A 22967-nucleotide genomic window follows, 5' to 3' on the forward strand; every position below is an offset into this window, starting at 1 on the left:
AGATAGCAAAAATGATCCAAAAAAAATCTCAGACAGATGACAAACATGCTAAAGAAGACATATCTACTTCCCTTTATTTATTTAGCTAACTCACCACTACAAGCCAGGGGCCATCTTGATTTTCAGGTTGTCAGGTTCCTGCTACAGCTAAGCTTGCCATCTGTGGAAAGGTCACTTTGTCGTATACCCCGTATATCCTGCGGCTAGAACGAGGTGAGGGGCTCTGCTCTGTTTTATAATGCCCCCCCCTTTTTTTACTGGAGTGTGTTGATTCCATGAGGAAATAGGATATTAAGACCAATTAACTCAGGGTGGACCTACATAGCTCCTTATGGATCATGTGCAACTGCTTGGACCAGAGACTCGTACCTGATCACACCCCCTCAATTGCATCTATAGTGGGTTTTGAAAGCACAGGGTGACTCTAACGTGTCCTGTGGCGATACTGCAGCAAGTGGCGCGAACCTGCCTCATCTTCGCTTGGCACGGACCAGTCACCTACTCCAAGAAAATGAAAATCTGGAAAATGACTTATCCTTTCGGCTTTCCTTCAAACCTCACACGTCTCAGGGGTAGAATGGCTTGCGACTTTTAAGGCCAGCCAGAGATGGAGTCCCAACTCTTTCTCTGCAGGACGCTGGAAGGGCCACCATTGAGTGAGGAGAATTCGCACCTGGAGCAAGGACCAAAAGAGTGGGGCTTGGGTGTGGTCTCGAGACCCCGCCCCATGCAAAACCGCCACCCACGTGGCAGCCAATCAGGGCCCAGCACGTGTCCACCTCGCCGTTAAACCCAGAGGTCTGCGGAGGTAGCTCCCCGAGGCCTGGGCGGTGGGGCAGAGGGATCTGGCAGTTGGGGCTGTTAGCAGGTGCCGCAGCAGGTGCAGCAGCAGTGCGAGGTGGTGGCAGCCCCTGCGCCCGCGAGAAGCCTGCTGCAGCGGGGTGGCGTGAGGAGCCTCAGGGACTGCGGACCTAAGCGTGCTGAGCACGGGGCCAGGATAGGACTGGACGCTGCTGGACCACGACGATCAGGGTCTGGAACCAAGCTGTGCCCACCTGTGTCTTGACCTCGACAGACCTGTACCCAGGCCCGAGCTTGGTCTCTACCTCTCTCTATGCTCGAGCTTCATCTATCTCTGCCTGGACCTTGACATCTCCTCGTTGTTCTGGGCCTATTTCCCACTTTAACCCGTTCCCAGGCTTCATCCCCATCTCGCCTTGTGCCCAAGCCTGGTCCACATCCCTCCTCCTGCCTATCCTCACTTCTCTATTGTTCTTGGACCACTTCTACACGTCTCCCTGTGTCTGAGCCTGGTTCTATTTCCCCGATCCTGGAGCCTGGTTCCTACCTCGCCATGCCAGAGCACACAATAGCATCTCTGCCTGTATCCCCATCTGCTGCAGCCTCCAGCTCTCTCTAGCTGTATCACACCTGTTTCACACCTGCCTACCTGTCCTTTCCCATCTGAACCCCAGTCGTTACCACAGCTGGTGTTACCATGCAGAGAGACCTGGCTCACTTACCTGGTGGGCTCTGAGACCACCTTTGAGACCAAGTTATGGGGTCTTTTCATCCAAACTCCATGTGGGAGTCCGAAAGACTCAATTCAAGGAAAGGTGATCCTTCTTGGAGTTGACACTCTGAGAAGGAGAGCCAGAAGATCACAAAATAGTGAGCAGGTGGTCTTAGCATCGTAAAGTCAGTTGGGAGGTGTTGGAGAAACTGGCCCTCTAGTTTGGGGACATGGCTTCTTCCTAGATAGGAATTTGAGGGCCCCAGATGTGAGGGGCTGGAGTGGGGAGCCTTTGAAATGGGAGATGATTGGCACCTTGAATCATTACCATCTTTTGTGGTCCTCTCACTGCAAGAGCTGATGATAGCCAGACCAGTATGCAGCCCCCTCTTGCTGTGGAACTGTGGCCCACAACAGGGAGTTAGCATCTTTACTATTTTTAAGCACTTCATGCAGTAGCTTGTTTTGTTTTGCTAGCTGGAACAAGTTTTTTGTCTCTAACCTAGTGTCTCACCTAGCTGCCTTGCTGGGCGAATGGGATCGGTATCTTAAGCTCTTCTCACTGGGCTAGGTGTGTGGCTCTTTTCTTGTAGGAGTGACCCCCACCAGCATCCCGCCTGCGGCAGTTGTTAGGACTGGAAGGAGGCCAAGCTGAACACCTGAGCTGACTGGGTGAGCCCAGAGATAGAAAGAATTACTATTACAGGGCCAACCTCTGCATGCCACTCAGACAGCCCCGCAGCAGCACTGGTTCTGACAGGGCTCTGGGGTAGGAGTGGAAGAGGAGACTTCCCTCCCTTCAGAGGGTAGCATCAGCAGCATGCAGTAGACACTGCCAGTCAGAGGCATCCCCTGTAGGCGGCTGCTGTTGAGCTCCTTGCTGGTGCGTTTTGGGAGCCCTTAGATGTCATGCAAGGCAGTCGTAGCCAGTGCGCCAAGTGCTAGGCCCAGTGCAAAGGAGCAGGGGTATCTGTGACATCCCTGAGTCATGAGGTTGGCAGGGAGAGCCCTAATTACTAGACTCTTCCTCCTTCCATTAAGACATCAAGTGCATGACCCAGCCCTTGGCACAGTCCTGTTGTATGTACCTGCATTTAGGTATGTGACACTAGCTACACTGTTGATGCACCTGACAGATAACCATATAGGACATTCTTTGAGACTAGCTAGCCCACATGTGATCTGCTCAAGGTCCAGGGTCTTGAGTCTAGATGACCCACCTTTACTTTGTCCCCTCTGATGAGTGAGGAACCTGCTGCTTGCAGCAGGCTGACCATGGAGAGCTTGGAGTTATTGGTGCAGGCATAAAAGCAGTTTGGAATAGACAACCCTGTGGTTGCTCCTTACAGACTGAGGCTGTGGGAACGGGAGGGACTCTGGGAGGCACGGGAGGTGGGGTGGCTTGGGTTGGGTTGGGGTATGTTCTTTGCAAGCTGCAGTTAGAACTGAGGGAGTCTTTGGGGCCTGAGGAAGGGTTCTCTTGAGGACTCACCTGGAAATGTGCTACAAATGCCCCTCTTCATTGTGGTTATGCTTGGCGTGTGACTCACAGACTTACCCTAGAAAGAAAGCACCAACCTCAACACTGTAATCCTCTATACTCTGGCTTCCTAAGTCATCTTAATCATTATGTATGTTATGGTGTGTATGTGTGTGTGTATGGTGTGCATGCCTGCCTGTCTGCATGCATCTATACCATTTGTGTGCCTGGTACTGCCGAAGCCAGAAGAGGCCATTGGATTCCATGGAACTTACGGTTTCCCTGGAACTTACCACCACGAGCGTGCTGGTAACAAAGCCAATATCCATTGTAAGAGTAGAAAGGGTTCTTAGCTCCTTGGCCATCTCTCTAGCCGCCCTGAAAGCAAACTGTAACAGTACATTTCCACTTGAGCTATGCCGTCTAGCACAGTGGCTAGTCTCTAGTGAGTACCAGGTTTCCCTGAGAAGTCTGTGTTGGGATGCTAGCTAGCTAGCCCAGCATGCATGAGGCAAATCCTCAGTAGGAAAGATTCAAGAACACCTGATTTGGGGACTTATTTTAGAGCTTTAAAATACTTGACTTAAATACTTTACTTAAGTGCTTTAAAAAGGTTTAGTGATAAAATGGTGAATACGCGTGAGCCCATCATGTGCTTTTCCTCTCTGACAGAAAATGACTGGCCGAGCCCGAGCTCGGGCCCGCGGCAGGGCACGAGGTCAGGAGACAGTGCAGCATGTTGGGGCTGCTGCGGTGAGTACCATTCTTATCCAGCTCAGTAGCATCTTAACAACCAGCCAATGGGACCTATGTCAGGGAATTAAAGATCTGGCCTAGGGCTCGGTGGTAGAACATTTGCCTCGGAGCGCAGGAGGCCCTGGGTTCCCATCCCAGGCATCTCAACCAAGCAGGTGTAAGCTGGGTGCTGGGTGGAGATGAGACGGGTGTGGTGGGAGGAGCCTGAGTCCTTTTTGAATGAGCATATGCTTGATAACTCAGTCCCTGAATGCTGTGGACTAGTGTGCCCCCCCTGCGGCATCAGAGAATCCCATTGTGTTTGTTCATGAGCAGAGCCAGCAACCTGGGTACATCCCACCGAGACCTCAACAGTCCGCCACAGAGGGGGACTTGGTTGGCCGAGGACGACAGAGGGGGATGGTAGTCGGAGCCACGTCCAAGTCACAAGGTAAGGGGGGGGGGAGAAGTGAAGGGTGCTTCCAAGACAGCCCAGGACCATGCTGCTGCAGAGTAATGGGGCATGTGCTACTCTGCACGCATGCGCGGGCTGCAGATAAGAGGTCAAAGCGTGCCAGGGCCATCTCAGCCATACACAAACGTCACATATGACCTCAGTGTGCCTTTTTCATGTGATTAAGCCATCTTTCGAATGTTGTCTTTAGCATCTGTAGCGATGTCCTCTGAAGTTGGTCTGACCTAGACAGAGCATCTTCACGTGTGCAGAGAATCTGCACAGCCAGCTGCCAGCACTCAGGCACTTTGCTGACAGGAGACATACTACAGGAGACATACTGTGACTGCCGCTAGAGTACCAGCCACTGACCACAAAGCCAGAGTTGCTTTGTAGCCCATGTGTTGCTGCTTTCAGATGCCAGGATGTATGCATGCTGCACATGGAATGGCTTAGTAACCTTAGACTCACAGGACTGTTTTCAGAATAAGTGAAAATTGATGGCTTAGTACTATTGTTCCATGCCCAGTGTGACCCAGTATGTGAGCGTGGCTGCCCCAGCTGCTGGCTGCGGGCAGAGCAAGTAGTCAGGGGGCTGCCTGTCACATTTATGCCATAGTCTCACCCAGGCTATAGAGGTAACGCCCTGCCCCAGTGGTTTTCAACCTGTGGGTCACAATCTCAACGTTATTTACATTATGATTCACAACAGCAAAATTACAGCTATGAAGTAGCAATGAAGATAATTTTATGGTTGGGGGGGGTCACCACAACATGAGGAACTTGCATTTGGAGGGTTGAGAACCACTCTTTTAATCCCTGGATCCCTCAAGACTTATTTCCCAAACAACAAATCCATGCCTCCAGTCCTAGCGTCATAGTCCTGGGAGCCTGGCCTTTTAGAGTAAAGAAGTCTTGTAAGGAGTGACAGGGTAGAGATGGCCCTATGAGGGAGGAGGTGACAAAATGACAGATGGAAAAGAGTGGCGGTATTTCCCGCCATGAGCCACGATGGGAGTCCTCCCACCTTCTCACGGTCCTCCCTCCCTCTCCATGTAATGCCTGAGTTGCTCCTGTCTTCCCTCAAGAACTGCAGATCTCAGCTGGGTTTCAGGAGCTGTCACTGGCAGAGAGAGGAGGGCGTCGCCGAGACTTCCATGACCTTGGTGTGAACACCAGACAGAACCTTGACCATGTCAAAGAGTCAAAGACAGGTGGGATCACAGAGGCATCTCTTCACGGGGAACTTTTCAAGGTGCTGGGCTACGGTGCTTCTCTGGAATAGGAGAGCACTCTGTTCAGCAGTGGCAGCTTTTCCAGCTCCTCCACTGTGTGTGTGTGTGTGTGTTTGTCTGTCTGTCTATCTCTCTGTCTCGGCTGTCTTAGCTGTGTATTCTGGGAAGCTTTGCTAAACATTGCGTAACCCCTTTCTAAAAAGATCAGTTGCTTTCGTGGTGGCTCGCATGATCTCCCCTGCACGATCTCCCCTGAAGTGATAGGGCAAGTGGTACCCAGGGCCAGCTGCCTTGAAGGGGAGAGCTGACTGCTGTCCCCAACTCAGTGTGTGTGAAGGAAAGGTCTCACAGAGTATAACCACGCAGGGGGCCTAACTGTGTGTGGTGGCCCCTCAGGCTCCTCTGGCATCATTGTGAAGCTGAGCACCAACCACTTCCGGCTGACCTCACGCCCACAGTGGGCCCTGTATCAGTACCACATCGACTATAATCCCCTGATGGAGGCCCGAAGGCTTCGCTCCGCACTGCTCTTCCAGCACGAAGACCTCATTGGAAGGTGTCATGCTTTCGATGGGACAATATTGTTTTTACCTAAGAGACTACAGCACAAGGTTATTTCAAATGTCTCTCACTGGCAGAAGGGGCTGGGGGTGCCCACCCCAAAGCAAAGCTCAGAAAGGGTCTCCTGGTAGGGAAAACAGGGCTCCCAGAGGTCCTTTCTGACACATGTGGTCCTTAGAGTCCCCAAGAGACAGAAAGACTATGAGCCAACTTCTTAGTCTCAGTTCACACAAGTCTGAGCTTTTAGAGGCTTGTCTTAGTGCAGAGACCCCAAGAGCCTGGGCATACTTTTTGTCCATTGAGGTAAGATCTGAGTTCTCACCTCTCTGCCTTTAGGTCACAGAAGTATTCAGTCAGACTCGGAATGGGGAACACGTGAGGATCACCATCACCCTGACCAACGAACTGCCGCCCACCTCACCCACCTGCCTGCAGTTCTATAACATCATCTTCAGGAGGTGTGTGCCAGGGCCAGGAGCATGCGCTGTGGCGGGTGTCTCCCGGAAGGGATGGTGGGTGGGGTTCGTGCATATCAGCACCACTACATTACCTGGCCACTTTAAAATGTGGTTTGCTGACAGGAAATTAATTTTTCTGCCTCCAGGACTCTGCCCGTCCCCCACTGCTGCTGACAGTATGCCTTTGAAATACTATTTGAGCTGTTAGAAAGCACCTCGCCTGCCCCTTCTTCCCCAGGGTGGGTGGGTGAGTGGCTGCTGGGGCAGGTGGCAGCCACATGATGAGTAATTAGCTTTCCTCGCACATAGTACACTTTCCATATAAGGATATGTGCTATGTGCTACAGAGATAGCTGCGCCAGTGTGAAGACCCAAGTTCAAATCTCTAGCACCCACACAAAAGCTGGGCATGGCCATTTGCATGTCGCCCCAGTGCTGGAGGTTGGGTAAAACAATAGAATCACTGGGCCTGCTGGCCACCAGCCTAGCTCCAGGTTCACTGCAAGACCCTGTCTCAAGAGAGTAAGGTATAGAGAATGTTAGAACAGGATAAGAACAGGTCACCTGATGCCCTCCTCACACATGCATGGGCACACACACACCTGCACATATACTACACATATAAAACACACACACACACAAAGACATGTTCTACAGAAGACCCCTTCCTGTGAGGAGCCATCTAAATGGGGCGGTATCTGGGTTCATGGCTTACTTTTTAAGCTCACAGATGGCTCACAGGTATGGAAGGATAGCTCAGTGCAAGGGACACTTGGCCTGATGGAATGCATTGGCTTAGGGCATTTTTCTTTAAAGGAAAGCTACTTCGGTAGCAAGAGGCAGCCATTGGCTTTTGTAGCTAGACATAGCCACAGAGAGCATGCAAGTGGGCTGTCTTGGTAGATCATGATAAAATGTGGTTGATGCAATTCAATTGTGTCTTGAAAACCTCTTTTCCCCAATGTTTGGACAGTTTAAGATCCGTCGCTAACTCCCAGGCAGTGTAGACGTGCCTGACCTCGCTAGAAGTGATAGTTGGCCGGCCCTGCCCTGACTGTATGTGGCTCCAGGCTGTCCCTAGGATTCTCTTCGGTGCTAACTGTTCTGACTTTCAATTCGTAGGCTCTTGAAAATCATGAATTTGCAACAAATTGGACGGAATTATTACAACCCAAGTGACCCGATTGATATTCCAAACCACAGGTTTGTATGCTGTGGGAAAGTGTACCATCCAGGCTCCACAGACTTTGAAATGATCTGTAAACTAGAAACAGCCTGTTGTTGGTGCTCAGAGTTAAGGGGCCGTGGAAGCTGGCTTGAACAATGCAGACTCATACCACACTACTTACATTCAAAACAAAACAAACAACAACAACAAAACACCACCAAACCAGCGATGACAAAATCCTGGTCTGCAGCACAGACCGTATACCCTGCGGTCGGTTCTCGGCATCAGCAGCTGAGGATGCCGAGACATGGTGGCTCAGGATGTTAGATGGCCCATCATAAAGACGAGTTTAATCAGGTCAGTGTGTCTACTTAGTGAATGCTGTTGGAGCACTGGGAAGGGCAGTGCGCTGTCTGCAATCTTGTACTCGGAAGTGAGCTGGCTCAGCACTTAGTGCTTCAGACACAGGGACCGGGGCATGAGGCTGCCCCTGACCCTTCCTGTGTTGGCAGGTTGGTGATCTGGCCCGGCTTCACCACCTCCATCCTTCAGTATGAGAACAACATCATGCTCTGCACAGACGTCAGCCACAAGGTGCTCCGCAGCGAGACCGTCCTAGACTTCATGTTCAATCTGTACCAGCAGACAGAGGAGCACAAGTTCCAAGAGCAAGTGTCGAAGGAGCTCATAGGCCTCATCGTTCTCACCAAGTACGGCTTGGCTTTGTCTTAAGAGCCCCGGTTAGAGAGCAGCGAGTGGGGCTGGGGGTGGGGTGGGGGGAGGAGTGGAGGGGTCAGGCCGAGGGGAGCAGAAGCAAGCCAGCTGCATCATGTGTGCTGCCTTTCCTGTGGTCAGGTACGAAGGACAGGCTCTTCCTGCTTTTCGCCTTTTTCCATGCCTTCATTTCCAGCCATCGTTCAGTCCCTTCCCCTGCCCTTCCAGCATCAAACATCTCCAGGGCTCTGGGAATGTGGCTTGGAAGCCCCATGTCCTGGATGCCCACAGGTACAATAACAAGACCTACCGGGTGGATGACATTGACTGGGACCAGAATCCAAAGAGCACCTTCAAGAAGGCGGATGGCTCGGAGGTCAGCTTCCTGGAGTACTACAGGAAGGTAGGTTGTTCCCTGGGTGGCGTGGGGGAACATGCAAACGCTGCTCAGTCTTGCCTGTGTCACTGAGAAATTTCCCCACACTGCCCTAGTAGCTGCGTCCAGCAGAGTGACCAAATTTGACAGTGTGTCATGGGGACAGGCTGGTACTGCCAGCAGGAGCAGCAACTTGGCATGTCCCCTTGCTCTGTAGCTCTGCCCAATCCTTGGCTGGCTCTGCTGCAGCTGGGTCTCTCTGACCACATTGGAGCACACAGCTCTCAGAGAGGACCTCGTAGGGCAGGGCTTGCAGATAACAGGAGGCCAAGGGCCATCCAGCCTCTGTGGACTCCAGCCCTACCTTCCTGTGGCCAGGACTCTAGTGAAGGCCCAGGAGACCGGGAGAGGGACACCCTATATTCCTGCCATACTAGCCATACATGTTCAATGATATGTGGGGACCATGTCTGAGAGACCGTTAACATTTTAAACCCTGGTGGTTGGTTCTTCAGGACACAGGAGAAAAGACTTGAGTCAGGTTTTTAAATGGCATGGCCTGCTGGTGACACCTTGCCCCAGGGTGGGCACTAAGACTAGACTGGTACGACCTGGCTAATTGACATAATGACATCCCTTTTATGATCAATGGGGGGGGGAATCTTAATCCAAATCAAAAGAAAAAAATTGTTGTGATGTAAGCATCTTCTGGAACTATAGATGACAGGAAAGAGCCTTTATGTCCTGGGGCTGTAGTACCATGACTAACCTGAGAAGTCTGTTCTATGTCACCATGGTCAGGTCTCCATAGCTAAGTCCTGGGCTTGGCTCCATGGAGTGCATCCTCCTGAGAGAGCTGGGTCAGCCCCGCCCTTCCTACTCCCAGACCCTCAGATGGTGGAAGGAACCATGGCTTCTGGAGTATATATACATCACCCCTCCATGGGTGTGCAGGCTGCCTGGTTGGTGCATAGCATCCCTTCCTTTCCTCCTGAGCAGCAATACAACCAGGAGATCACGGATCTGAAGCAGCCGGTGCTGGTGAGCCAACCCAAGCGGAGGAGAGGCCCCGGTGGCACCCTGCCTGGCCCAGCTATGCTCATCCCTGAGCTCTGCTATCTCACAGGTGCATAGTGTTCCCTGATTCTGTCCGACCATCCTTAGCCACCCCCTCCTGGGACAGATGGGGGGGCGGGGCTCTGCAGCCATGCTGACTGGCTCTCACCTGCACCCTGGTTGCAGGCCTGACTGATAAAATGCGCAATGATTTCAATGTGATGAAGGACCTGGCGGTGCATACACGGCTGACCCCTGAGCAGCGGCAGCGGGAGGTGGGCCGCCTCATCGACTACATCCACAAGTAGGCTGGCTCAGCATTCCCAGCAATTGGGGGGGAGGTTCCCTGTGGGTCTGGGTGGATTCTGGAAGGCAGGAAATGTGACCTCCTGTGTTGGCCGGGCTCTGGAGGGCTGTGGTGGGTTCCTGGGACCAGCTGCTTCTCAGGGAGCCAGGATGTGAAATCTCATATGCAAATGTGTCCTTTCCAATCATGCCAGGGCAAGGCAGTGGGAGGGAAGAGCCAGCAGTTGTCAGACACACATGCCAGTGTTGACTGTGGGTCACTTTGCTGTGGGTGGCAGTCTGGGTATCAGGACTCTTAAGGGGGTAGAAAGAAGTTTATCCTTGTGTTCCAGGCAGAGGGTGGCCTTGAAGTGTGCTTCAAGCCGCAGTGGTACTCTGTCCATCCAAATGTGGGTTACCAGCCTGGCTGCTGCCAGCTCAGTCCTTCTGTTCACCCCGCAGGGATGACAACGTGCAGAGAGAGCTTCGAGACTGGGGCCTGAGCTTTGACTCAAATTTGCTGTCCTTCTCGGGAAGAATCTTACAATCCGAGAAGATCCACCAGGGTGGAAAGACGGTAAGGCTGGCGGGGTAGTTCTGGGACAAATCTCATTGGGGCAGGAGACAGCCCACTATGCATCAGGCATCATCTCTCACCCCCTCATCTTGCTCTGGAAAAACCGCAGAGCCGCCTGACTGGCAGCCTACAAGAGGCAGCCTGTGAGTCTAGCACATGTAGATAGAACTCAAAGCCCGATCCTTGGAACAAGCTAAGATCTGCTAAAAGAAGACTGCAGTTTTTAAGCAATGCACGTTAGGGTGCAGAAAACCCTGCCAGAAAGCCCCATTTGATTGGCTTCATCTCTGCCTGGGCCATGTCTCTCAGGAGTCAGGCTAAGACAAGATATTCCAAAAATAGTTCTATGAAATTAAGATGCTCCAAATACCCACACTTTTCAACTGTTTCTAGGAGTCCATGCCTTCCTGCCTTGGGTAGGACTGAGAGAACCAGTCCAGCCAGGTGAACAGACAGTGGACTGGCAGGGACCTTAGAGGCTCTTTAGGTGTTGGCTGACCATGACAGCTCCTCCCAGAACTTGCTCTCTACATAGGACACTTATCAAGGGGCTTACTTTTCTTTTGCACCCCAGACAGGATTTCACTGTGTAGACCTGGCTGGTTTCTAGCACATGGAGATCTGCCTGCTTCTCCTTCCTGAGTGCTGGGACTGCAAGCCACCACCCCAAGCCTGAGCCTTAATTTTTATACCTTTACTGTGAGGAGGAACATGGCACTCAGAAGCCTTTAGGAGGCAGGAGGGGAGAGCTTGTCCTGGGCACTTGGAAGAGTGAAGTGTCAGAAAGGCCCTCCGGGTACTTCTAGTGTCGTCTCCACTGGGGACTTCTGATCTGTCGCTCTGATTCCAACTTAAGTGTGGTCATCTGTGGCTCCAGATGCAGGATGAGATTGTACAAGAGCAGTGGCTTCATCACAGCTGACAGTCGCATCTCTGCCCTTTGTTCTAGTTTGATTACAACCCACAATTTGCAGACTGGTCCAAAGAAACAAGAGGCGCACCGCTGATCAGCGTGAAGCCATTGGATAACTGGCTGCTGATCTATACCCGCAGGAATTATGAAGCAGCTAACTCTCTGATACAGAACCTGTTCAAAGTGACTCCAGCCATGGGCATCCAGATGAAAAAGGCAATCATGTGAGTGTCCAGGGCCATCGCCTCTCTAGTCTGCAGGGTGATTGGCAGTTACGAGAAGGATATGCACGCTTCAAAGTGATGTCCCATCGAGCTCTCGGTGGCTCTGTGATCTTCCATGGCATCCGTGGCTCCATCCCACCACACAGAGGGGTCAGATGGGAGAAGAGAGCAGGCAGGGATGCTGTAGGAAGAGGCACTGAAGCCCGGACAGTGATGCCGATGATAACCACCACCCTGCCTTTCACTGTGTGGCCGCTCCTTATCTGTGCTTTGCATCATTTGGGATTGGCACGGGATGGCTGGCTGTGTGATGGCCGAAGGGTTGTGTACCACCCGTCTTTATTGTTGATCCTAGGATCGAGGTGGACGACAGAACAGAAGCTTATCTGAGAGCCTTGCAGCAGAAGGTGACGTCAGACACTCAGATAGTGAGTAGCTGCTAGGAGCAGGCCATGCTGGGTTGTGGAGGAGGGCGCTCTGGGGTCAGAGGACTGGGGTTAGTCCTCAAGACACACATTTGACCTCAGCAAGGCTGCTGAGCTGGTGCCTGTGTGAGTGTGTGCCCTGCACGGGCCGAGGAGATGCCAGGAAGAGGGAGGCCACATTCAGCCTTGGAGCCGCTGCTTCTAGAAGCTTTGGGGAGAGCAGGAAGGCGGATGAGGAAGGGTCAGTTCCTGGTTGTTCCACAGATGTGGATGTGTAGCCATAGAGAAACTGGAGGTCACAGGGCAAGGCCAAGAGCCAGACTGCAGACCCTGTGGTGAGGTCAGTGTGCACAGGCTGCTGAGCAGCACGGGTTGCCACGGGCTCCTCTCCTGAGCTGGGATGCCTTGACGTTGGTGAGTGCCATCTTTCTGTCATGTGACACATGGCACTCAGGAGAGGAATGGTGGTATGATAGGGTGGTGACAGTTAGCCCCATACGTACCTGTGGGAGACCTCACAGTGCCCATGTGAGGTGTGACGTGGGAGAACCAGGCTGAGGTGCTTTGGGTTACCATGAACGAAGGCATCATCCCATTCTCACACATTTCTCACCTCTGACTGCATCACTGGTCCAGTTTTAAGCTGGGTCTTAGAGGTGTGGACAGCCACCTGGGTACTGCTAAGTTGAGGCACGCTGTCCGTGGCATCACTATGTTGGGACCTACCATTCCACCTCGTGGCATGCCTACTCATGCCAAGCGCGTGTCTGAAGTTTTTGTGTTTCTTGCAAAAGCTTCTGACTCTGAAGGCTGAGCCACCCTGATTTGTGGTCATGCTGCTGGTTGGTCTGCTGCTGTTATATTAGGCCATCACAGGCAGGGAGGGAGCATGATGGAGACTGAGTGCCCTCAGCAGTGTGGGGTCAGGGCTCCCAGCAGCCCCTAGCCTGGTGAGACCGTGTTACTGACTTCTGCCCAGGTAGCTCAGGCCTGCTGTGGAACAGGAAGCCACTGCAGGCTAAAGGTGGGAGACTGGCTGTAAGGGAACCACACTGGGAGACCCCACATCCCAGCCCTGTGAGGGAGGGGCCCTGCACATTTGGGCTCAGAAAATGGCCAATTAAGATCTCTTCAAGTTTTCCAGCTGAACAAAGCCCACATTTTGGTTCATTTTGCTGATCTCTGCATCCTCAAGGCTTGAGGCCGCCATTGCAGCTCTCATCAGCCTGGGGGTTGATGGTAACTGCTTGTAAAGTCCTTGGCCTCCAAGAATGCAACAAAGCCCCAAGCCCCAAGGAGCAGATTCTGTGAAGCCGGTAACTGTCTAAGCTTAAGGCTGTAATGACAGTGACCTGAAGCAAGTGAGTGATGGGGAGCTACACACACACACACACACACACACACACACACACACACACACACACACACACACACGCACAGCCTTTGTAACTCAGTGAGAGTCTTGTGAGTCATGGGAGAATGGACCTTGAGTGGAGAGGGTACAGGTCCTCTGTGTCTGCAGTGAAGACAACTTCAAGAGTAGAGATCTCCGGTGCTCACTGTGAGAGTATTTCCTGTTTTCCCCTGACCCACCCATGATGCTTGTGCGCTGCACTCAGGTCTCAGGTAGCAATGGCTTTGTTTCACTCCCAGGGTTTGTTAATGTGCAGAGCCTCCCATATACATACATGACTGTCACTTAGAATAAAATGAGCAATGTCACCCCATTGACTAGTCACATGGCAGAGTCAATTGGCAACATGAGTGACGGGTGTCGTTTCCAACACAGGGTTCAAGTCTGTTCCCTATTCTTCGCCTATAGTCTTGTCAAAGGCTGTGGCCTTGGTCTTGGGGACCACAGGGGAAGCATGGAAGACATGGTCTTTCCAGGAGCAGAGCCGTGAGCACTTCCTGGTTCTCTGTAATGAGATGCTTGGTTCCTTCTCAGGTTGTCTGTCTCTTGTCAAGTAATCGAAAGGACAAATATGATGCCATCAAGAAGTACTTGTGTACAGACTGCCCCACCCCAAGTCAGTGTGTGGTGGCCCGGACCCTGGGCAAGCAGCAAACAGTCATGGCCATTGCCACCAAGATTGCCCTGCAGATGAACTGCAAGATGGGAGGCGAGCTCTGGCGGGTGGACATGCCTGTGAGTCTGCTTTCATCGGGAGACAGGGCGGTCACATGGTTATTGAGGGAACGGTGCCCCGCTTGTGGCTGTGAGCGCTGTGCCACACACACACATGCACACGCCCCTAAATGACACTGTTTTCACTAAAGCTGAAACTGGCAATGATCGTGGGCATCGACTGTTACCATGACACCACAGCTGGGCGGAGGTCCATCGCAGGATTTGTTGCCAGCATCAATGAAGGGATGACCCGGTAAGCCAGGGAGGTGACCAACTCAGAAAGTGCCTTGGGCTGACAGCTGTTCTTGGCCCCAAAGTGTGACTCACGTTTTCAGTGTGATAGCCCAGCTGGCTCAGTCCTTTGCTTTTCAACATTAGTTTTCAGTATGTTTGTGGGATGAAGGAACAGCCCACAGCGGCAGAACCTGGAGCCTGGCCATGCGCTGCTTGTAAATGTCCATGACCGTGACCTTGATCTTGGGAACAGAGGTGGGGAGCATGGATGAAGTGATCTGTTAGGAGCAGAGCAGTGAACACTTGTTCTGGTGGGTAGGTGCTCCCTGGTAACTCCAGGGAGTCACTTGTCCTTGCTGAAGAAATTACACTGCCGAGTGAGAACTGTCATGAACAACTAGAGACAGTCTCTTGCTCTTCTGCTTAGCCGAGGTCTCCTGGAAATGTGGGTGGGGAAGGTGGCAGGAATCGTCATAGGAGGAGAGGGCCCAGAGCGGCTGAGCCTGGTGGACCCAAGTCCTCAATATCCTGCTTTGTGTCTCGACAGCTGGTTCTCCCGCTGCGTCTTTCAGGACCGCGGACAGGAGCTGGTGGACGGTCTCAAGGTGTGCTTGCAAGGTGGGTCTGTGTACCCTCGTCCTGATTGGGGCTGGGAGAAGTGGGGATTGTGAACTCAAAACCTCCCCCACTTTTTGCAGCTGCTCTGAGGGCTTGGAGTGGCTGCAATGAATATATGCCCAGCCGTGTCATCGTGTACCGAGACGGTGTGGGGGACGGGCAGCTGAAGACCCTGGTCAATTATGAGGTTCCACAGTTCCTAGACTGCCTCAAGTCAGTCGGGAGAGGTTATAAGTAAGTCCATGGGTCTGATATGGCTGTCCGGGGTGCCCGGACTTCATAGCAACTGGGCTGAAGGTTGGGTGGGTAAGGGAGGCAAGGCCGAACAGGCAGCCAGGGCAGCCTTCCTGTTCCTTGAAACTGGACCTGGCTAAGTTCTAGCTCAGGGCTGCTCACCTTCTATGGTTTGCTCAGGGTAGGACATTTTCCGTGGTCCTTGGCAGTCACTGCCACCATGCCACCCTGAGCCCAGTCTAAGCATGGATACATTTGAAACAGAGCCCGTGGCTCATGGCCTATGGATGAAGGACCCAGCCCGGTTCTGTGTTCTACCCAGAGCTGTAAGCAGGTGGCAGGTTTTGCAGCAGTAGAACTTCATGGGGCAGCTGTTGACTGTTCTGGGCTGGCCCCATTTCTCCTAGTAAAGTCTGTCTTTCTGCCTATTGCCACCATGTTGCGAAAGAGAAGCCCCCAGCACCCACCATGTGGGCCCTGTGCCTGGGATCTCATGAGCTGCTGATCACTGGAGCATGAGCAGTTCCTGAGTAGCATATTCTTAAGACCCCTTCTGCCTGAGAATGGAGGTCAGCCATGTCTGAGCTTGGGAGAAACTGATGTCACCTGGATCAGGGACTGCTGATCATATTAGATGCGGCTGACTCTGGGGTCTGGTCCAGTGACTTCCATGAAAATTATATATCCACAAGTGGCTATCCCAAGGGATTTAAGAGAAGCATGCCAAGAGTCTAGAGGGTGAGGTGGTGAGTCTTCCAACAGACTACTCACTGCCTCTAGGGAGAACTGTCACATGCTCGGGATAGGCATCTAATAGTCCCCTTTGGTGTCAGCAATACAGAGGGAGCTGGTGGTAATATGTATATGCCCTGAAACAGCCAAAAACCATCAGAGATCTGCACAATGCCCTTGAGACTCCAGGGAAATAGGGGGTGTGAATGTCAAATTGTCTTTCCTGGTAATGTGTATTTTAAATGATGTGTGTTTGTATTTAACATATTGCACAAATGTTAACTTGGAACACACAGTATACAGTAGGGGATGTGTTTACACACATGCACACGCACACGCACACACACACACCACCTGGGATCCATTTTGAGCCAGTGATTCCGGAATCCTTGATCAAGCTCTCTCAGATCTCCGAGGAGGAAATGCCCATTGTGGTACCACAAGTACTTTGGCGGTCTCTTGAGGGCAGTGTTCTGGTGTAACAGGTGTAATAGATTTGTTCTGTGCCCACACCCGACTAACCTTATGTCATAGAGGACACAGGTGATAGATGGTTGTCCCCCTTCCAGGTCACCTCTGGCCTTTGGTCTCACCTGGAGGAAGGTGCAGACCCTCCTCCAGTATGCAGTAAGATGATGTTTCAAGACAGGGGGCTCCTTGAGGGATGAGTGCGCATGTGACTTCTTGCCTAGACAGGCCACCAACTCAGTGTGGCCATGTTCTTTGTCCTTAGCCCAAGACTGACTGTAATCGTGGTGAAAAAGCGTGTCAATGCCAGGTTTTTTGCTCAGTCTGGGGGAAGACTTCAGAACCCTCTTCCAGGGACAGTCATCGATGTGGAAGTCACCAGACCAGAGTGGTGAGTTCCAGGGTCTCTTGACTATCAGTGTGAGCTTGTCTGTCTTCTAGTTCCTAACACTGTGTTTCCTAGACATCTTAATTCTTCCTCTAACTTGCTCTGACATGCACCCTCGAGCCTAGGACTCTCAGTGCTGAGACCCTGGGAGGCAACACCCCCTGGCTGGCTCTTTGGGAATTGGAGAGTTGTCTCCTGTGTGGATATTTCAGACGTGTGTGTGTGTGTGTGTGTGTATTCCTCACACAGTCCTCCAGGGGTGGGGGTCAAGGTGATGAGAGGGTCTGTGTGCCAGTATACCTATAGCCTGCAGTTGACTCCAAATAAGAAAGTAAGAGGGAGCTAGGCTGGTCACAGCACACAGGTTCAGCTGTGTGGTTGGACAGATGCTCATCTCTGGTGACCTCCTCACCAGCTCTCTTCTGGGGTTGGGATGGGTGTCTAAGGTGGTAAGCTTTATTCCTGGATACATGCAGCCATTCACCACCCAGTCTGAAGCCACTCTCTGTTCAGAGTGTGAGGCAGGAGTGGGTTTCCAGCATTGCAGGTGAGGGCTGGGATCCTCCTTCATGTCCCTGCTTTCCCTGACCCAGATGCCTAAGCTGCTGATAACAGCAGAGCATCATGGATCTGAACACCTAAATCAGGTGCTTGACTGACCGGCTTAGGCACATCCTCTGAGGTCTGAGCCCTGAAGCATTTGTGGGCCCTTGCATCTCAGAAATGGAAATGGCCACACTTGTATTTTGTGCCATCTTCTCAGCTATGTGACTGAACGGGATTTTTCTTTTGAAATACACAATCTTCCTGTCTTTTGCTCAGAGGCTGGTATAGATTTGGTTCTGGAGGAGCGTACTGTCACATAAGGAGCAAAGTCAGGCAGTCTGCTGAGGCCAAGACCCAGGAAGGGCTGGACTTTGTCTGAGGCCTCTCTCTGACCCTTCACGGAGCCGGTGCTATCACCGTGTGTTCAGGGAACTCAACAAGAAGAGAGGGTTGGGTTGGGAGCCCGTGAGTTAAGGGACAGAGCTCAGGGAGTTGGAAAGCAGCAGGTGTGTGTTCTCGCCAGATGCTGTTCAAGCCCCGTAGCTGTGTGAGTCACTCAGGCCCTTGGAGTCAGCAGTAGGAACCTTTTAAGGTGGCAGCCTGAATTGTGCACACATAGATGTCCCTTTCCCAGTTAGAGCTCACCTGTTCCTGGTGGGCGTATCACTGGATGTCTCTGACTCATTCTTTTCCAACAGACTCCAGTGTAGACCACTTCTGATTTCCAATTTATCTAGTTAGGTGACATCAGGATTGCCAGGTTGGTTTTCTTCTGTCAGATCACAGGAGCTCTTGGCTGATATCCGTTGGTGCCAGGGAACAAAGAACCCTGATGGATGGGCAGTTGTTTCCTAGTGTGCTGTTTAGCTGTGGCCTTAGCTTGGGCCCTCTACTCACTGTGCTGCCCCTGGCTCTCACACACTTGTTCTGAACCTTTAGTGACTATGCTCGTTACATTGCTGTTTCTAAGATGGAAGCCGCAGGAGGGACAGGTTGCACCCTATTCTGCTGCTGCTGCTGTGTGCCATGTGTGCAAGTCCCCTCCCTCCCTCCAGTGAGCAGGGGACATGAGGTCCCAGAGTGTAGCCAGCATGCTCTGCGGCGCTGACATGGTAGTACGTATGAAACCATCTTGCCTTCAGTCTTCTCTGCACACGACCACAGTGGCTCATGAAGAGCCTATGCTAACCCTCACAGACACACTGGGGCTGGAGGAACGGGAGCGGTGAGGTTGTTTAGAGCATGAGGTTTTTCCTCATAGAAAGTGTGTCCTAGGGCTGGTGATATGGCTCAGTGGGTAAGAGCACCCGACTGCTCCTCCAAAGGTCCAGAGTTCAAATCCCAGTAACCACATGGTGGCTCACAACCATCCGTAACGAGATCTGGTGCCCTCTTCTGGAGTGTCTGAAGACAGCTACATTGTACTTACATATAATAATAATAATAATAATAATAAAAAGTTCATTTAAAAAAAAAAAAAGAAAGAAAGTGTGTCCTAGCCCTGCCTGGCTCTTCCTGCTTTTCTAGGTATGACTTTTTCATCGTGAGCCAGGCAGTGAGAAGCGGGAGTGTGTCCCCAACACACTACAATGTCATCTATGACAGCAGTGGCCTGAAGCCCGACCACATCCAGCGGCTGACATACAAGCTCTGCCACGTGTACTACAATTGGCCTGTGAGTGTCCTGCTGTGGACCGCCTGCCCTGGTTAGCATGCTGTGGTAGGGACCCTGGGAGTCCTGCCCAACTCAGCCCAGTGACTGGCCCTCTTTCCCCCATAGGGAGTCATCCGAGTCCCTGCACCTTGCCAGTATGCACACAAGCTGGCCTTCCTCGTGGGCCAGAGCATCCACAGAGAGCCGAACCTCTCCCTGTCCAACCGCCTCTACTACCTCTAACCAGCAGCGAGGGCCTGTATGCTGGTTTCCTTCAGAGCTCTGCCAATCCTTCAGTTCTGTTTTTCATAGGATGAGGTTCTAGCGGGATGTTGGGGGTAGGGGTCGGGGGCCGCTGTTTTGTTTTGTTTTTAGTTGTTGGTGTGTAGCGGCTATAGAGTTAACTAAGGCTTACTGTTTGCTCTGTTTCTCATAGTGTATTGTGACAGTTTGCTTGGCAGAGTGGTGGCAAGGGCCATGGTACCACAGATAGACTTTCCTAAAGCAGCCACGTTGGCAGGTTCTTGGAGGTGCTCCTGGGAGCTCCTCCTATTGTACGCTGTTCGCTCTCGCTCTCTCTCTCTCTCTCCATGTTTGAATTTAAAAGAGGAAAGGACACAAGGTAAGAATGCCCAGAGCATCCTAGATGGGTGCTATATGGGACTCTGACACCTCAGGTTCTTAAAGATAAAAAGGCCGGAGGTGCCTTTCTGTAATTCTTTTAAGAGTTGGGTCATAAGGAATGGAGGGAGTTGCTTTTCTCCCTCCATTAAAGTGTTTTTTAAGACTGACGAGGCCGGTGGTGGAGTGAGTGTTGTTTTGTTTCACAATTTTCTTACCAAGTGAAATTACTGACCATCATTTTATTTAATAGTTTTTAGTTTTTGAAAGCCTGTGTTTTCTTTGTTTTTAAACTACAGGCGACCACTCTGGGATAGGATTCCACTCCCAAAAGTAATGTGTTGGGTGTGGTGGCACATGCCTGTGATCTCAGGACTCAGGAGGTGAAGCCGGGGGAACCCCAAGTTCCTGGTCAGCCTAGGCTACATAGTGAGACTTTGTCTTAACAAACAGAAAGAAAGAAAGAAAGAAAAGAAAGAAAGAAAGAAAGAAAAAAGAAAGAAAGAAAGAAAAATGGAGCAGTATGAGTTATGGGTGCCAGTTTCTGCAGGAGACTTTGGGAGTAAGAGCTGCCTCTGTCCCTAGAGGCTGCAAGGCTGTGGCTGGGGGCCAGTTCAGGTGCCAGGTGAGGTACGGCCACATCTATTTGCCTGGCTCTTTGACAAAGAGAGCAGCTTAGAGTGGCTAGAGTGTGATGAGTTTTACACAATGGTGATGTGTGTGTGTGCCCCTGGCACAGCTCAATAAAGTTTCCGTCTCACTTTACTCTTGTGGGCGTCTCTGTGGTACCTCTAGGATCTGGCCTTATCAATGTGTTTTGTAAATGAAAAGCACGTTTGTTTCCTTGTTCTAAAAGCCAGCTCTGAGCCACCATCTTGGGGGCTCATGGCATGCAGCCTTTAACCCATCCCATGTCTGACACCAGAGGGAAACAGGCATCACAGCCTCTCAGGCCCTGAGAGGGGAAGTACAGTTTTAGGGTTTCAAACTCAGACTTGGGTGCCTAAAGGGTCAGCCACAGCTTTATTCCCCAAGGATCAGCAAGGAGGCTGGAATCTCCTTGGAGCTACAGCATACCTCTGACCACCATTTCCAGAAACTTCATACCCATAACTGTGCTTGCTCAGGTTGTTCTCCAAGGGGTTTCTTCTTTCTCTCTCTGATGTCTCTACCCAGTGTCAGCTGCTGGGCATCCCTTGGCCACTGGCCATGACACAAGTCCTGAGCTCTGGGCTATACTAGGAATGTATGGAGGGACAGGCACAGCTCATTTGTCCTCAGATATGGGTAGATGCTAACTGGCCATTTGTATAAAGTCTGGCCTGTCTTGCCTTGCTATAGCTGGACTAGTCACATGAGGTACAAAGGTAGTCAGCCTTAACTGGAGCGAATACCCCTTCTTCAGTTGGGTAGGAGAGCCATCCTGGTGGTTTCCCTGGGACCCAAACGTCCAGGGTAGCAAAGCCACCCAGCCTCAGATCCATGTTGGAACCACTCAGATCCCAGAGTGGTTTCTGCGTGGAAGCCTATGATCCCACCCTTCTGTCACCATAGTTATTGGGGACAGATGCTAGACCTTGGTAGCCTTGACAAGCTGAACTCAGTCACCCATCTCCCCAAAAGCCAATGAACAGACACGTTACAGTGAATACCACAAAGGGGAGAATGACTCACCATGGCCACCCTGGAAGGGAAAGAAGAGATCAGTGACCCAAAGCTACCCTTCTCTTCGGAGCTCCAGCTCAGTGAGGGTGTGGCCGAAGCCCCTTTCTTCTAGGCAAGGAAGAGCCTTGATTGTGAGAAATTCATAGTTACTTTCAAGTAGGAAGTTGGTGGCGGGTATGTGTGTTTGTGTTAATCTCATTCCTTATCACCTTTGATTTATGGCTGTAGTTTGTTTGTTGGAGGGGAGGGCATTGTCAATGTTATCACCAAGACTCAAGTGAGCAGAATGGTGGTTCCTCCATGTGGACCCAAAGGGACTCAGACCCTCCATGGAACCCCTGGACCTGTCTGTGATGGTGCCAGGAGAGCTAAGGCAGGTGAGGAGCAACACTGTGTCTCTACTGCCCATCCGGGTGCAGTGCAGTGTGGCCAAGCTGCCTCCCATGGGTGCCACCCTCAGTCTGTGGCCAGAATAAACCCTTCCTTTAGAGCATCGAGAAAAGTCACCAAGACAGAGAGACGTTTATCCTCGTGATCGTGACTGGTTCTTTCCCCCTTGTGAGAGTTATGTCTACATGTGATAGGTAAGTTCTACATGAATAACATCGTGGCTGTGGCTATAACTGCATCAGTGTGTGTCGGCCCATGAGGTGGTGGATTTGAACTGTTTTTTTTTTTTTTCATCTTGACATAAACAGTCTGGTCTTAGCTCTTTGAACAGTTTCTACTGTTAAGGGTTGAACCTAAGACTGTCCCCCAAAGGCTGGTGTGCTCAGGGCTTGGCTGCCATCTGAGGAGCTTTGGGAAGTGACCTGATGGGGGGAGGGGAATGGCGGCTTCATCAGTCAATCTACTGAGTGAGTTCATAGCTGAACAGGTTCTTAGGAGCTGGGGCCAGGCTGGAGAAAGTGGCTCAGTGGGAATATGGCTTTGTGGGGGTGTCTATCCCCTGGTCCCTTGTGCTTTCTGAGGAGAAAGCACACACTGAAGAGAGCATCCTTTCTCTGCCTTGCCCTTGCATTTCCCCACATCCCAGGAAAAATGTGGCCAGTAGAACTGAGCTTGCAGAGGGAAACCTCCGTAGATCTATCTGGGAAGTTAGGCTGCATTTGGCTGTATTGAGTCTGTGTGGTTCTTTAGTAATATCCTGGAAAAGATACCAGGGATGCTGTTAAGAGGTTTGGTATGAATCCACACATACAATAGATTCTCGTGGTCTCTGCTGCGTGTCTCCGGTAACACAGAGACCCCATACTGATTACTGCTGTCTCTTTTCCCACGAAGATTGCCACCAGGATTGTCATAGAAATGACTCCCAGAACATGGCTCAAGAACATATTTTATTTGGTCCCAGAAATCCCAAGCCCACAGAGTTCTTTAGGGACGTGTAACAGAAAGAAATTCCATTCCCCTGCCATGATAAGAGTGTTAGGAATAAAGACACAAAAAGGCATGGTGTTGTACAAAATAACAAAGTTTATTTCTAGAAAATATGTCACCCT

General features: G+C 51.5%; 1 protein-coding gene across 1 annotated transcript; it reads left to right on the forward strand.

Moving 5' to 3' along the window:
- Window positions 1-814: 814 nt before the first annotated feature.
- Piwil1 (piwi like RNA-mediated gene silencing 1) lies at window positions 815-20549 on the forward strand. The gene is made up of 22 exons (XM_021163469.2): window positions 815-1032; window positions 2107-2185; window positions 3666-3746; window positions 4065-4179; window positions 5271-5396; window positions 5814-6028; window positions 6315-6436; window positions 7559-7639; window positions 8117-8314; window positions 8610-8721; window positions 9694-9820; window positions 9937-10054; window positions 10498-10612; window positions 11562-11749; window positions 12105-12177; window positions 14123-14323; window positions 14455-14558; window positions 15087-15157; window positions 15238-15391; window positions 16857-16982; window positions 19053-19200; window positions 19306-20549. Exons 3-22 carry the CDS (start codon window positions 3669-3671, stop codon window positions 19420-19422), a joined length of 2589 nt encoding a protein of 862 aa, XP_021019128.1. The 5' UTR covers window positions 815-1032; window positions 2107-2185; window positions 3666-3668; the 3' UTR covers window positions 19423-20549.
- The last annotated feature ends 2418 nt before the right edge of the window (window positions 20550-22967 follow it).

This window comes from Mus caroli, unplaced genomic scaffold (genome assembly GCF_978045245.1).
Source record: "Mus caroli unplaced genomic scaffold, Mus_caroli_1 scaffold_4, whole genome shotgun sequence".
NCBI classification, from domain to species: domain Eukaryota; kingdom Metazoa; phylum Chordata; class Mammalia; order Rodentia; family Muridae; genus Mus; species Mus caroli.